Raw genomic sequence first — 13,854 nt, 5'->3', positions numbered from 1 at the left:
TAATGGGTTTTCTGTTCCCATTGGATTATCTAATTGAATCTTTTGCACTTAAATTTGTACAGAAAAAAGCAGTTTCCAGATGCATCGATTTCCCTCATACACTTAGATATACTGGAGACTTCCTATAGAAAGATATTTTGGAACAGATTCTAGTACAGGATGACCTGTATTCGAGGGCAGGGCAAACACGGTATGTCTGTAAAGGCCGATGTAATAGTCTCATGATTAAGAGAAGAAAAATTTTTATTCCTCAGTTATTGCATATAAAAATTCCTGCTGAAGATTATATGCTTGCAAAGTTCTTGCTATGAATGTCAAATATACACTTGGACTAGTTATTAGGAAGGCTAGACTTGAGTTAGGTGGTGTTTGTCAGGTGTAATTGAATTTTGTCTTCTACTTTTTGATAAGTGTCATGGTTTTAAGCCCTGGGAAAAAATTAATTCTATCCTAGTCAAAAGGGGACAATACGCTATTCTGTAATGCCATTTATAGTGCTCTAAGAAAATTCAGATTTTAAAAGTAATTTTTAAGCTAGATTTTTCTCTTTCCTATTTTAATATGACTTGGCTAGGCTAAGCCTACTGTGCCTTTGGACAGATAGCAAAGATGATGAATAGCCCTAAAGTTTAGTTTTGTTTGAACAGCTGGAGAATTTCCTTTAATATGGACAGAAATATCTCTGACTAGAGTGATATTTATTTTCCAAAATAGGAAAGATGTCATTCTTTACTGGAGTGAAACATCAAATAAAACAGAATTTTGTAACCCTGTGTTAGTCTCCTGTTAGATGATAACAGTATAAAAAAGCTGAAGTTTCCTCTGTACCACAGGAAAAAAAGGAAAGCTTTTCCATTTTCTTGTCGATAATATTAAACTCCATTCTTCTAAATTTGGGACATTAATTTTTTCCCTACCTCACCTTGGAAGAGTGTGAGCTTTTATACCGTGTTACTCTCTTCTAATTTACTTAGAAGAGAGGGAGAAAAAAGAGGAAATAATACTGTTTTCTTTCAGAGACTGTGAGGCTGAGCATAGATTGGCATTTTGAGGTAGATGTGCTGTGTTGTGCCAGAGGCACTGATCTCACAAACAGCTATGCTGGTACCTGTTCGCAGTGCAGGACACCTGGGAGCTCCTAGGTTTTCCCTTACTTGGAAACCAAGATACAGGAATGAAAGCTGGTGTTCCCACCCTTAGAGTTTTCTTCTAAAGTGTAGGTCTTTGGGCATGGAATATTTTTTTTTTCCCCCTGAAGAATGTTAATCCTGCAGTCCTTTAATACTGTGATTTTTACTGCTATTACTTTGCTATTTTGTTTTTGATACCTGATGATTGGACCATAAGAGAAAATTTGTCTGCAGTTCTAAATTTGCTCTTTTGTACTCTTAGGATTTTGTTTTCATGAGAAGAAATTTTATACCCTCTCAGAAAGTGAAGATTAGTAAATAGAAATAATTTGTATTAAAAGATGTTTAGAAATGATGCAGCCTGCATTGGATGATGTTGCAGTTGTTAGGATGGAGACTCATAATCTGATTCCTGCATGCCTTAATTTTTACCTTTGTGTTTCTTTAACAGGGTGCTGCACTTTTGATGAGCCTCTCAGTTCCTGTGGCTACAGTCAATCTGATGAGGATGATCTCAACTGGGATCACGTGAATGCGCCGATGAAGCCGTCCTTGGGTCAAGGGATGCCATCGGGTTCGTCTTTGCTTTGTTTCTCTTCAACGTTAGATTATGTGTTTATTAGCCTTTATTAGCAGTACTGTTGTTAAAATGCTGTTTCATCGGAGTCTGTTTAAGTGGAATACTCAGATTTTTCAGGTTATTTCTATGAGGGATATTTTGCAAATCAAAGGTTTAGCTTTGTTGTGTGGGGAGTATAAAGGTTTGAAAGAAGAAATAGAAACTTGGTGTAATTGGGGAAGGCCAAAAGAAAACAGATGGGTGACATGAAAATGAATCTGATGTAGTACTAGAAACAGGCAGACAGAGCTTAGTAAGAGAGAAAAGGAAGATAGACTTAGGTATTTTCATTGAAAGATATAATAATCAAAATCTCTTATAAAAAGATAGAGAAGAAGAGGTGAGCGAAAAAGCAAAGGTATCCCAAAACAAAGGATCTCTATATTATGCTCACTGAATTTAAAAGATAGCTGTGATACTATTATTTAATATATTTTTTGCACTGCATGGAGTTGGACCTTGTTCCAGAGCAGCAACCTGTGCATTCTGCTGAACTACAAACTCGCTCTAGTAATACAGTCATTGTCTTGGTACTTCACCCACAGAAATATGTAAAATCTGGCCACTGGTTTTAAACTGCTCGCTAGCCTAAAATTTACTAGTTGTTCTTTTTTCTAGTTTTTAGCTAGGCTTGTTAAGACCTCCCCCCATGTACTGATCTCCATTTCCTGGGATATGATTGCCTGCAGCCCAGCTTGGCATCTGCTTTGGCTTTCATAGACTGAGCCTCAAGTGACTATTATCACCTTTTTGCAAAACCAAAAGACCACTAGATAAAATCACTGGTTGTAGCATTGTGAGACTTTTTCTGAATTAGTCTCATAACTTACTATAAATATATCCATAACACTTAAAAGCATTGCAGATGAATGTCTCAGTATTTCACATCCATTTGAATGAGGTCTTTAGAGGACCCATAATGTGCTTAAGTGTTTATATAAAATCTCTTCCAAAGTTTTTCTTGAGAAAGCGTTCCTCCCTCATTTTTGACTAAGGGAGTTAGGAAATAGACAAAAGTGAATCTTTAGAAGTGACAGTATAAACAAAACCTGAACATATGCACTCATAATTAGTGTAGCATAAATGTGCTAATATATGATATGCACAATCAGCCTTAGATATCATGGACTTGTGAAAAAAAGGCTTTCAGTGTTCTTCACTCTAAGATTTGCCAGTGTCACCCTGAGTTGTGGATGACATCTTATGTAAGGTTCATGGCCGAAGTACCTTTACACTTTGTTTCCTCTGGCAAATGCTGGACTCCCAAATTCAAGATAGTTGTTCAGTTTATCTAAGTTCTGGCATTTGGATCATCGTGCTAGATTGAGTTCATCAACCTTAATAAAGGAGGCTTTTTCAAATTGCTTTTTAAACTGGCTTTCACCCAGTGGTCTTGGCATATACTGCTAAACATTTTCTGAACTCTTTCATTAGTGCTCATACTGTTGCTCAAGTTGGAGACAACAAACATAGTTTATCAGCCATCTTGGCCCGTGGTAAAAGATATGCATTCCTTTTTTCAGTCTCACCACTGGAATTCTCTTCCTATTCCAAATTTCATTCATTACTCTCCCCACTTGGATTTGTGAAAGCAATTGTCGGTATGTGATGTTCAGTCTTCTTGGCAGATAGAAGAGATTTAAATCTGTGTTCTATTCTCTGATGACCACAGGCTTGAACATTTTTTTGGTTTTTTTCTCAGTGACAGGATTCTGGACTAGGGACTGGCATGTCTATAGAAGGAAAATGATACATGTAATTTTATTTATCAGATGTCATACAACTTGTTTCTTATTTGTCTTCTTGCATTTTTATCGGAAGTCTGAAATAATGATCTGATGATCTAGTAAAAATCTATTTAATTTGGTAACAAGTTCTATTTACAGTTTAGGGAGTTTTATTTCTGCCCATAAAGGAAGAGAAATATTCTTTTGGAGCATTGGGTCAGAAGATGAACGTGGTAGTCTGAGGAGGGTTGAGGATATTGGTGCCTTAAAAGGTCAAGAACCCATTTGAGAGGGAAAGAAATGCTCATTTTTTTGGAAATGAGAAGCACTGTGTCTAATGGCACGATTTAGTCAAGTGGTATCTAATTTTTCCTCATAATTTCATCTAGACAGTTTTTTCTTGTTCTTGTTCAAATCATCATCTTAATGATTTTAATTAGTTTTCAGTTAGCCTTAGCCAGAGGGTTATGGTGATACACTTAAAAAATGATTTCAAGTAGTTTGTCAGCAGTTTCTGAGCTCCATGTTTAGGAAGAAATATCTCCAGATGATAATGAATAGAACATCTTAAATTAATGGTTTGTGGGGAATTCTTGGCTTCAAATCAAAATGCTTTATGCAACAATGTTGTAATACTAGACTGAAACAAGAACTCTCAGTTCTGTACTCCCTTGTCAGAAGAAAAAAATTAATGCACATAACATTCCTAATTTCAGGCAACATGCTCCAGTGAGTGAGTTGATGTCGATCTGTAATTTTTTTTATAATTTCGTGGCAGTCAGGGGGAAGCACACAAGTTACAGCATTGATTTCTTTTAATCCCCATTAGAGTGCTGAGGGCATAGCTGCACTTCAGATAGATAAATGCTTTGGCTTGATATGTTATTTCAGTGGGACTAAAGAAATGTCATCTAATATTCATGCATACGTGTGCACACTTGAATGTACACATGGTTTACATGTTTGTAAATATTTGAGATCTTGTTTTAGATGAAAATTACTAAACTCTATCAAAGGTAATAATAAAAAAATCCCAGAAGTGTTTCTTACAGTGGACTTCAACCTCTGTTGGCTTTTTACTGTAGCACAGAAATAGGAAGATAACACTAAAGTTAGTAGGGTGCTAGTGCTCTAATTTCCTTGATAAATATAAGCATGGCTTTTAGTGAGTCAGTATTAATGTGAAATTGTGTTAAATAGACCCAAAACGTAAAGAGATGTATGAATTTCTGTATATATTTGTATGAATTAAATGAATATTGTTAATCCACTCCTCTTCTGTTTCAAATGTCCTGTGTTGGAGTAAATGCTGCTTGGAAGAGTGGCTCTTCCCATTTCTCATCCTGTCTTCTCCTTGTCTTTCTGTTGCAAGAATGTATGTTTAAAAGAGTGCTCATGACTGTAATTACAGAAACACTTAGTCATTATTAATGCCATCTTGCATTATCCTGTGGAGCAGTTACAGCAGTTTGATATTAATGTGTTTATGTAATGCAGATGTGCAATTACAGCTAACTGTGAGCCCTCTAGTTGTAGCCCAGTAAAAATGTCTTCAGAAGGATATGCCCACACAGTAGATTACTCTGTTGGCAAGGTGTGGGCTGCAGGAGTGGCCTCTGTGGGAAGAGGTCAGGCATGCCCCATGTTGGACGCATCTGGGCACAGCCACTGGACCCACCACTGGGCACAGCTGAGCACCTGGTTCACCTCTGGGATAGAATGTTTAGGAGAGGGTAAAAGCCACTGGGCAGCAGCTGTCAGAGAGAGAAGTGAGAATATGTGAGAGAAACAGCCCTGCAGACATCCAGATCAGTGCAGAAGGAGGAGGAGGAGGAGGTACTCCAGGCAGTGAAGCTGAGATTCCCCTGCAGCCCGTGGCGAGGCAGCTGTGCCCCTGCAGCCCATGGGGTCCATGGTGGAGCAGAGATCCACCTGCAGCCTGTGCATGACCCCACTCCAAGAAAAGGTGGAGATTTCCTGAATAAATCTGCAGCCCATGCAGAGGAGTCCACACAGGGGCAAATTTTATCACAGGACCTGTGGCCTGTGGGGTCACTGGAGTAGTACATTCCTGATGGACTGTGTCCCGTGGAAAGAGGTTGTTTTGGGGTTTTTTTGAGATACTTGAGTGCGTTGTGTTAGTTCAGATACTGCTACAGTAAGTCATCACTGACAGCAATGCAATTAGAATTTTACTGATTATTCTAAGGAATGGAAGTATTGTCAGGAGTCTTCTGTGACTTGTTATTTACTGGATGTAATTTCTGTTCATGTCCATGTATTTTTTTACGAAATACTATGTTCAGTTGTGTAGAATCTTTCTATGCTGTGTCCCAGTTCCAGCTGATTTCTGAAGGACAGTAGTATCATTTTTATTTGATGCAGAGGTTGGTTTGATGTCTCTGAGGGGATGTCACTGCATTTGCAACAAGTCACTGGCATCAGCCTTTCATTCATGTTAAAAAGTTCAAACCCAAATATAAATCAAATCTTCACAGGCTGCCATTTATTGTACTGTGTTGAAAGGATGCTTCCTGCAATGAAGCTTTCTGTGTTTAATACAGTGCTGGTCAAAGCCAGGATGAGAATTCTGTTTGTGCTATTTGAGGTGATAACATATGATTTTCATGGCTATATGTGATATTTTGAATGGCCTACTATGCTTATTTGTATTCTGAATATGTACTGTTGCTTAATGCCTATGCAGTGTCTGCAGAAAATGCTTATAATGCTTATATTATTGTTTAAAATGGCCTTTTGATACCTAGTAACCAGACATGCAGAGCTAGCAGATATTCTATAAACAAAGCAGTGATTCAGAGGAGCATTTATTATTATGGAATGTAAAGTAGTTGTGTGAAAAATGTACATTGTTGTTTAATTGTGCATAGAAGAGTTGTGATCCATTTTAAAAGACAGATAAAGTGATCAGTCTGCAAGTGTGAGTTCAAGCCAACTGCAGTGTTTTACCGAGTAAAATTATCATTCTTTGATATTGTACTTTATCATTAAGCACATTTTAGCACTGCATTGCATTTTTGTTGTATATTAGCAGGGATACTTCTGTTTGCATTCATATTGAAAAAAATGAAATACATTTCTCACTCAGTCCTGTTTCCCCCATATTACTTTAAATAGCTGCATTTTTAATTCATTTGAATGCTATCTAGTGATAATATAAAGTACTGTCAAGGTGTGGGAGTTGCAGCTCGCTTGCTGTGTTAAATTTTTTCATAGAATTTTCTAGACCTGGAACAGCAGCATGTTATTTTATTGCACACCCAGGTAATAGCTGCAGCCATTAAGGACATGCCTTTTGGCGAGCAGCTCCAGCTTCCAATTAACTGTGTAAGTTAACACCAGTTGCTGCTAATGCAGAGCACCATGGAGGTCACACAGAGCAAACCACCTGAGCAGGGAGCCACAGCAGCTCTGTGCTGCCATGGCTACGGTGCCAGCACTGGAGGGGCTGGCTACTTTAAAAACACACCTAAAGACTTACTGAGTGGTGTGCTTAACAGGTCTGTTCAACAACAAGAAACATGCCACCAGCTATGTCTGAGGTATTGCTTGTCGCATGGATCTTACAGTAATTTTTGTAACTTCTGACCTGACTTAGAGATTTCAGCACCTGGCACAAATTCTGGGTTTGTTACAAATATTGAGCATCTCTCATTCTTGCAAGGAGAAGTAGATTAATCAGAATCAAAATCCCTCTTTCTGAATCACTGGTGGTCAGTGTTCCTAGGTTGGTGAAGTAGCCAAATTATTGTAGTATATTTTGCCTGCATGCCTAAGCTTTCAGAAAATTAGATGTAATTATATACTTAACCCTTTGTTGTAGATGTTCTCATATATGACTTTTAGTTTGCACCTTTTAGAGCAAATGATTTTGAGTATGAACAGTGTGATCTATGAAGTAATAATACCTAACATAGATGACTGATTTGCAGATTTGCATTTGAAGTAACATGCTTTCTGTAGTGTTCATAACTGTAACTTGAGGACATCAGTTTTCTTGTTTTTTTATGCATTCTGTCAGCCATCTCATATTAGAGTGCAAAATTGCAGAACATATTCCAAGTCACGGACTTAAGTGGGAGACACTATATGAAAAGCACCAGTTGCTGATCAAGATTTGTTCAAGATGTTTGACTGAAATAGGATGATATAATAAATTACAGCACTTTTTAATGTTTGAGGAACTATCCTCGTCTGCAGAAGACAGACAGAAACTACATGAAAGATGTGGGAAGTCACTTCTCGTTAAACCAGAGTATTCTCACAGTAACCTGGAAGATAAAGTTGACTGCTGAGGGTAATTTTGAGTAGCACCATGTAGTGCCATGGAGTTCTAAGCAAGTCCTCTAACCTAATTAATTTACCTTGCTGTGATTACATGTTTCCTGCTGAGGTTAGATCTAACATCTGCCATCATATATGCTAAGAAGCAGCTTACATAATAAGCTGAACACTGCAGCTGGGTTTGAAATGGATTTCTTGACAGCAAAAACATTTGAGATAAGAAAGTTCTTTTTTGTTACACATCAGAAATCCAGTCTCCCTCCCCGTCTTCCACCCATAGTGCTAGACACCATTCTGCTGGTTAAGTGCATCAGAATCTCTTTTAGAAGTTTTAGATTTCCCTGCTAAATTTAAAATAGAAGTACTCTGAATAACTGTGGTTTTGTTCCTGTTTTTGTTTTTCCTTCCCGGACTCCTCATGATGACTTCATTGAGATGAGGTAGGAATATTCCAACAGGAGAGAGGAAGTTAAAGTAAGAGAATCCCAACAGGAGAGAGACAAAGTGCTTCATATTATAAAGCTGGTAAAAACATACTTTTTTACAATACCTTGGGGTGAAGTGGCATTTTTGAAGTGGAATGTTATCAGGAAAAGAAGAATGAGGTTATTTCTGGTAAGGGCTCTTGGTTTGAAAAAGACCACATGGAGAATTCGCCTTTCCTGGGGATATGCCTGAGACATGCAGGTGAACCTCAGGACGCTTTAATCTAGGTAATTAGAGACTGGGGTAGTATATACACCAAGTAGCACATGCTTTGGTGTAGGGTTCCCTAGGGACTTGCTCTCTGCTGAAGGCATGTTACTGCACCCTGCCATGGTGTCATACTGAAACCACTGCAGTTTCTGCTCCAGTTTGAGCAGACTTGTATTAAGTAAGTACCAATACAATATTTGTGTTTGTTTGCCTGGCTGTTTTCTTCTGTTGAAGAATGAAAATACCATTTAGAGCAAAGCTGTAGCCAGTAAAAAGCCTATGAATAAACAGTGAGTCTGAAGATGCTCCTGTAGGAGCTGCACTCACTGCATTGCAAGATCAAGAGAAAGGGCAATAATCAAAATAGTCCTAAATAAGCTTTTTCTTGTTTAGTAATTAATCTACTGGAAAAAAAGCCTCTTAATTTCTTGCAGTCTTCAGGGCTTTTCTTTCAGTCGCATGCTTATCCCATTAGATTTCTTCTCATCCATCCTGCCCTTTAGAAACTAATAAAGAGTGGATCAAAACCTTTCCTTGCATCTGCAGGCTTTCAAGTGTGGAACGTGACTGCCTCCATTTCAGAGCCTAAGTCAGTTGTTACCCGAGTTAGTAGTTTATCTTTTAAAACAGTTCTTCTATATGACAAGATAATAGTCACAGGCATAGTGAAAATGTCAGTGAGCTGGAGACAGAGTCCATGACTCCTCTTTAGGACAGTAAATACTACAAATTTTTAGGGAATATTTTTTAAGGTTTTTTTTCCAGAAATGTAAGAGGAATTTCTTGTTTGAATTAGATTTATGGAAGATTTTTCATACCCTTTGACAGCACTTAATTTGTTGGCATGCATTGAGACTGATAGTGTGTTGTTAGCAGGTCTGGTTGTGACTGTAATAGGAGGGGCCAAAAGGTCACTGGTTTGAGGCAGAGGTCATTAAATGCTGCATGTGGCTTCAAGTGCTCCCAGATGTCTACACTTCTGCTCCCAAGTTGGGGAAAGTCATGTGGGAGTTTGTCATGTGGGAAACGTGGCAGCAGAGACACGTTAGTGCATGAGCAGAATGGATGGATTGGTTTTTATTTTATATGTAGGTCTTCTGGTGTCTGAAGCAATTTGATTTCCTAGAATTTCAGACAAAGTCTTAATCCTTTATAGTCATTTGCAGAACTCAAGAGTCAGGGAAGAAGCAATTACATGAACTTCATGAACTGAATTAAAGAACTTCAGGAACTGCTTTTTTTTCTGAGTGTTAAAGCAATATACTTATTTCCCCTCACCAGCTGACATAATGCTTTCTCTATCTAGAAGTCACATTTCCAATCAACTGCTTTTCAATAGCACAAAGGGAAAAAAAAATGCTGTCTGGACCTCATTGAAAATGTAATGATGTACACAGTCATTTAATGAGAAAGCAGGTGCAGGTAATTATCCAAATCATAATGTTGCAGCAGCTAATAACATCAAATATTTGTGATAATTGCAAGCAATTGATCACAGTTCTGTGCTTCTCATGTGTAACAGATTTGAAAAACACTTTTCAATACATATGTATTCATGTTACAACATGGAAGCCACAGATGTACTTTTCTCACCAGTAGATCCGTGTACTGTAATTTTGCATTAAGTTCAGATATGTCTGTTTAAAGTTCTATCATTTCACTTTACCCCATGACTTAGAGGGGAGGAACATCCTTCTGCCAAATTTGAGTTCCTGATTCCCCCATACTCTTACAGTCTTCACCTGTTCTAGATGTCACGGTCAACTCCTGTGTCATTCTGGTTTCTGCTGGAGCACCATGTGAGTCCCAGTGTCCTGCAGGGGAGTTCTCCCAGTGCCAGATGTGTGTGCAGCTGAGCTCGGTGGCACCATCTCCAACTCGGGAGTCAGGTGTTGTTCTTCCCAGCATGGCTCTCTCCTGCAGTTACACAAGAAATAGATCAAAGACACAGTTACAATGGGATGATCCTTAATGTATTCCCTTACTTATATGTTGAGAGCTACAAAAGAAAGGAAGGGAATGGAAATTTGCTAGGGGCAAATTTCTTTTATGCCAGGCCTGTGTGATAAGACCACTGCTCAGAGGAGTTCAGAGATGCTTCTTTCTGAAGCTTTTTTACATTCGTAGCTTAAAGGTGCGAGGAAATGATGAGAACGTAAGTTGGTCAGTAGCCCTCTTTCTGCACGGGGGCTGTTGCAGAAATGAATCCATAGAAGAGAAATTTACATTTGTCAGGCATTTCAGAAGGCTCTGGGAGGAAAACAGAAAGCAAAGAGAAGCAGGTCTGTGGTCCAGTCTTTTGTGTGTAAAGTATTTTAGCAGTTTCCAGTTAGTAGGAATCAAAGGCAATTATTGCTTTCGTTGCAGACTGCACATACACAATGGTTCTCACACATTAGGAAAGGGCTGATTAAAAGGGTGGTGTCATGATTTCTTACAAGTGGTGTCCCAAGAAGAAACTGAAAGAGAGGATAGGCTTTCAGAGGAGGATTCTGGGCTTGTTTGTATCCCAGATAAGGAAAGGTGCTTCTGTAGCTAGCAGGGGACCTGAGGAAAGGGATATAAAACTTGATGTTTTTCTTGGCATTTCCGTATGAGGTTTCCTTACTAAGCAGACGCACATCAAATGAAACACCTTTGGAAGATACAGGATGATAATTGATGAAGGTCCTGTTCTGGGGAGATCAGTTGGATATTGTGCACCTGCTCTTGAGCTAGTGCCTCTGGGATCTGATTAATCTATAAAGCATCAGGCAGGACAAGGTGAAGATGTTACCCGTGTTTTGGAAGCTCAGTGTGTAGCAGCTATAGAAACGATTATGTGTCAGAAACAAAGAAGTTGTCAAGTTCAGGATTAGACTTGATCAGTAACAGCAAACAGCAGCAAGTTTCCCTTCATGAGTGTACAATGCAGTATGTAAAATTTAAGGCAGCCCATAGCTTCCAGTTTTACAGTGGAATAAATGGATATACCATGTATAAAAAGATGTGTTACATCTTTCAGCAATCACATTTAGGTGTTACGTGTGCTATGGTGTTCTTGCCATGTTTAATTTTAGTGTGAGGCACATTTGTGAAGGCAGAAAGTTGTTTGGAAAAATTTCAATTCAGGCATTTTACTTACTTGGCTTGCAAAATGGAAGCAGCTTTATGAGTGCATGGCAGATTTTTTTTCCTGCTTTTTAGTATAGCAGTAATAACAATTGTATAATTAGTAAGAATTTAATTATTATTTTAGGTACAGCAACGAAAAGCTATATTTTGCCAGGATATATTGTAGTGCCTCTTGAATTTAAATTATCCATGTTTTAGTGTGTCTACATCCAGTTGTATGTTTAAGTTAAAATAAAGCATTTAAACAGGTAATTTTAACTTCTGTGCTAGTCTGTAAAGAAGCAAAGTTAAATTTAAAAAAAAAGCCATTAGAATGTGCACCTTGAATAGATAAAGTCAATTATTAGTATTTCTACATGTGAAAACCAGATTTATATTAGGTGTAGTCTTCACCACTGCAGAGCACCAGCAGGATATCAGTATTTCTCTAAAGGTACACATCTATGTTAATTAACTTGGTCCAGCCTTCCCTGCAGTTTCATCATTCTTACCTCCTCTTCAAGCCTGAATGTATTGGAAATGTCTCCAAATCTGAGCTGACATTCTCTGTAGTATTATGGTTTGGACTAAATGCATCCTTTTCTACCAAGTTATTCTTTAGAGATATGGTGGAGGTCAGCTTTGCTAAATGGCAGTGGTGTTCTGACACAACAGCAAGTGGGCATAAACAAATCGTCATTAAAAATGTTTTACTTCTAGAATCTGAGAATCTGAAATCTACAATTGTTATGAGATACTGAAAGATATTTAGCAAAGCACATGTGAAATTATCCTGACAAATAAAAAGTTTTGTGGGTCTGTTTTCAATTAATGAATTTGCCTTTAAAGTTCCCTAAAAGAGCTCCTCTGAGATCTTTATTAACAGATATTGCTGTCATTGAAATGAAAATACTCCTTTGGAAAAGCTACTAACGCTACTTTGCCACCTGTAAAATGGAAATAAAAATGCATAATGCAGTGATGCTGCTATTTATCTTTTGTATTTGTCAAATAAAGCCTATGCTATTTAATATAACATAAAGAATATAGAAAATCCTTTGGTATAATCTCAGTTTGCCTAATTTCTTTCACTGGTGAATCTTCTTCGTATTGAAAAGAAAAACATCTGAAAACACGTAACCTGAGGCCACTATTTTATGTGTTAATAGGTATTCTGCTTTATTGATGGTGAGAAAGGCAAATTTATTTTGTCTTTTAAAAATCTTTTAACATTGTGCTAAGGCTGAAGCCTAACAGAAGCTCTAATTTTTGTACTATGGTTTTTTAAATGAGAGATCTTTGTAATAGAAGCAGACTTTAATTGCTGAAACACTTAGTTTTGTTACTTTGAGATTCTGGAATTTTGTTACTTCAAGTATATTTTCTTGTTCTGTTCTGTACCATTCTCTTTTCCTGGGAGAATATATTTACTTACAAGATTTTTATTCTCTCATCCTTCTCTTTTAATCTCAGTGTGTGCATGAGATTTCTGTGTTCAGAAAGTCTTCATAATGCCTCTCTACATTGTGCTGAATCCTCTAGCCACACAGAGACTTTACATTTTACATCAGATTGTCATGTTTGTTTATTGTGTGCCAAATTTCTCTCTTCGCCACCTCTAACTCTTGGTGCTTTTTCTAAGCATTTTTATTTTTCACAGATTCATTTGCTAGCAAAAGCTTTGCTGGTGTACTGCATTTAAACAAATCAATGATGCAGAGTCTAGGGAAGCAGAGACTGCTAAATTCCCTAAAGGATTCTGGGATATCCTTTTTTACCTAATCGTTCCCTGAGCTTTGCTTTGCCTTGCCTATTAAAATGTGCTCCTTTATGTTCTTCCTCATTTGAAGAAAATTTGATAGAACACTTGAAGGTAGGTCTAGAAAAGCACACAGACATTAATATTTATGGCTGTGTGTGTTTCGACTCCAGAAGGGCTGACGAGCAACTGGATATAACCATGTTGATTTTCAATACATCTGCTGAGCCACAGGATATTTTGAGCAAGGTGGTTGCCTTTACTTTGAAACTAACACATGAAGAGATTCGGTTTTGCTTGGCTTCTGCATGCACAGGTGCATTACTTATATTCAAGATAAACGGTATTAGTCTGCTTTTCTCCAAGGCAGTCCTCAATACTCCTATACCTAATATGAAGCTTCATAATACCTGCCCCTTCCCCATGTCAAGATGAAGCACTGAAAAAGCATGTCTTTAGAAACTGATAAGTTTTCTGCCGTTTTTTGGTTGCTAATTAAGTGCAAATAGCAGTTAGCACCAAGTT

At 37.8% G+C, this 13,854-nt stretch overlaps 1 protein-coding gene across 8 annotated transcripts in view; it reads left to right on the top strand.

Annotated features, from left to right (window-relative positions):
- Positions 1-13,854, top strand: part of PTPRM (protein tyrosine phosphatase receptor type M) — a 440,735-nt gene that overhangs the window by 99,622 nt on the left and 327,259 nt on the right. For all 8 annotated transcript variants that reach the window (XM_041399233.1, XM_041399232.1, XM_041399230.1 and 5 more), the window contains exon 2: positions 1,582-1,704. In XM_041399233.1, coding sequence (XP_041255167.1) covers positions 1,582-1,704 — 123 coding nt within the window. The remainder of the gene's footprint in view (positions 1-1,581; positions 1,705-13,854) is intronic.

This window comes from Onychostruthus taczanowskii, unplaced genomic scaffold, assembly GCF_017590055.1.
Source record: "Onychostruthus taczanowskii isolate IOZ18803 unplaced genomic scaffold, ASM1759005v1 scaffold16, whole genome shotgun sequence".
In the NCBI taxonomy this organism is placed as follows: Eukaryota; Metazoa; Chordata; class Aves; order Passeriformes; family Passeridae; genus Onychostruthus; species Onychostruthus taczanowskii.
The sequence above is the reverse complement of the archived record's forward strand: the minus strand, read 5'-3'. Positions and strand labels throughout refer to the sequence as shown.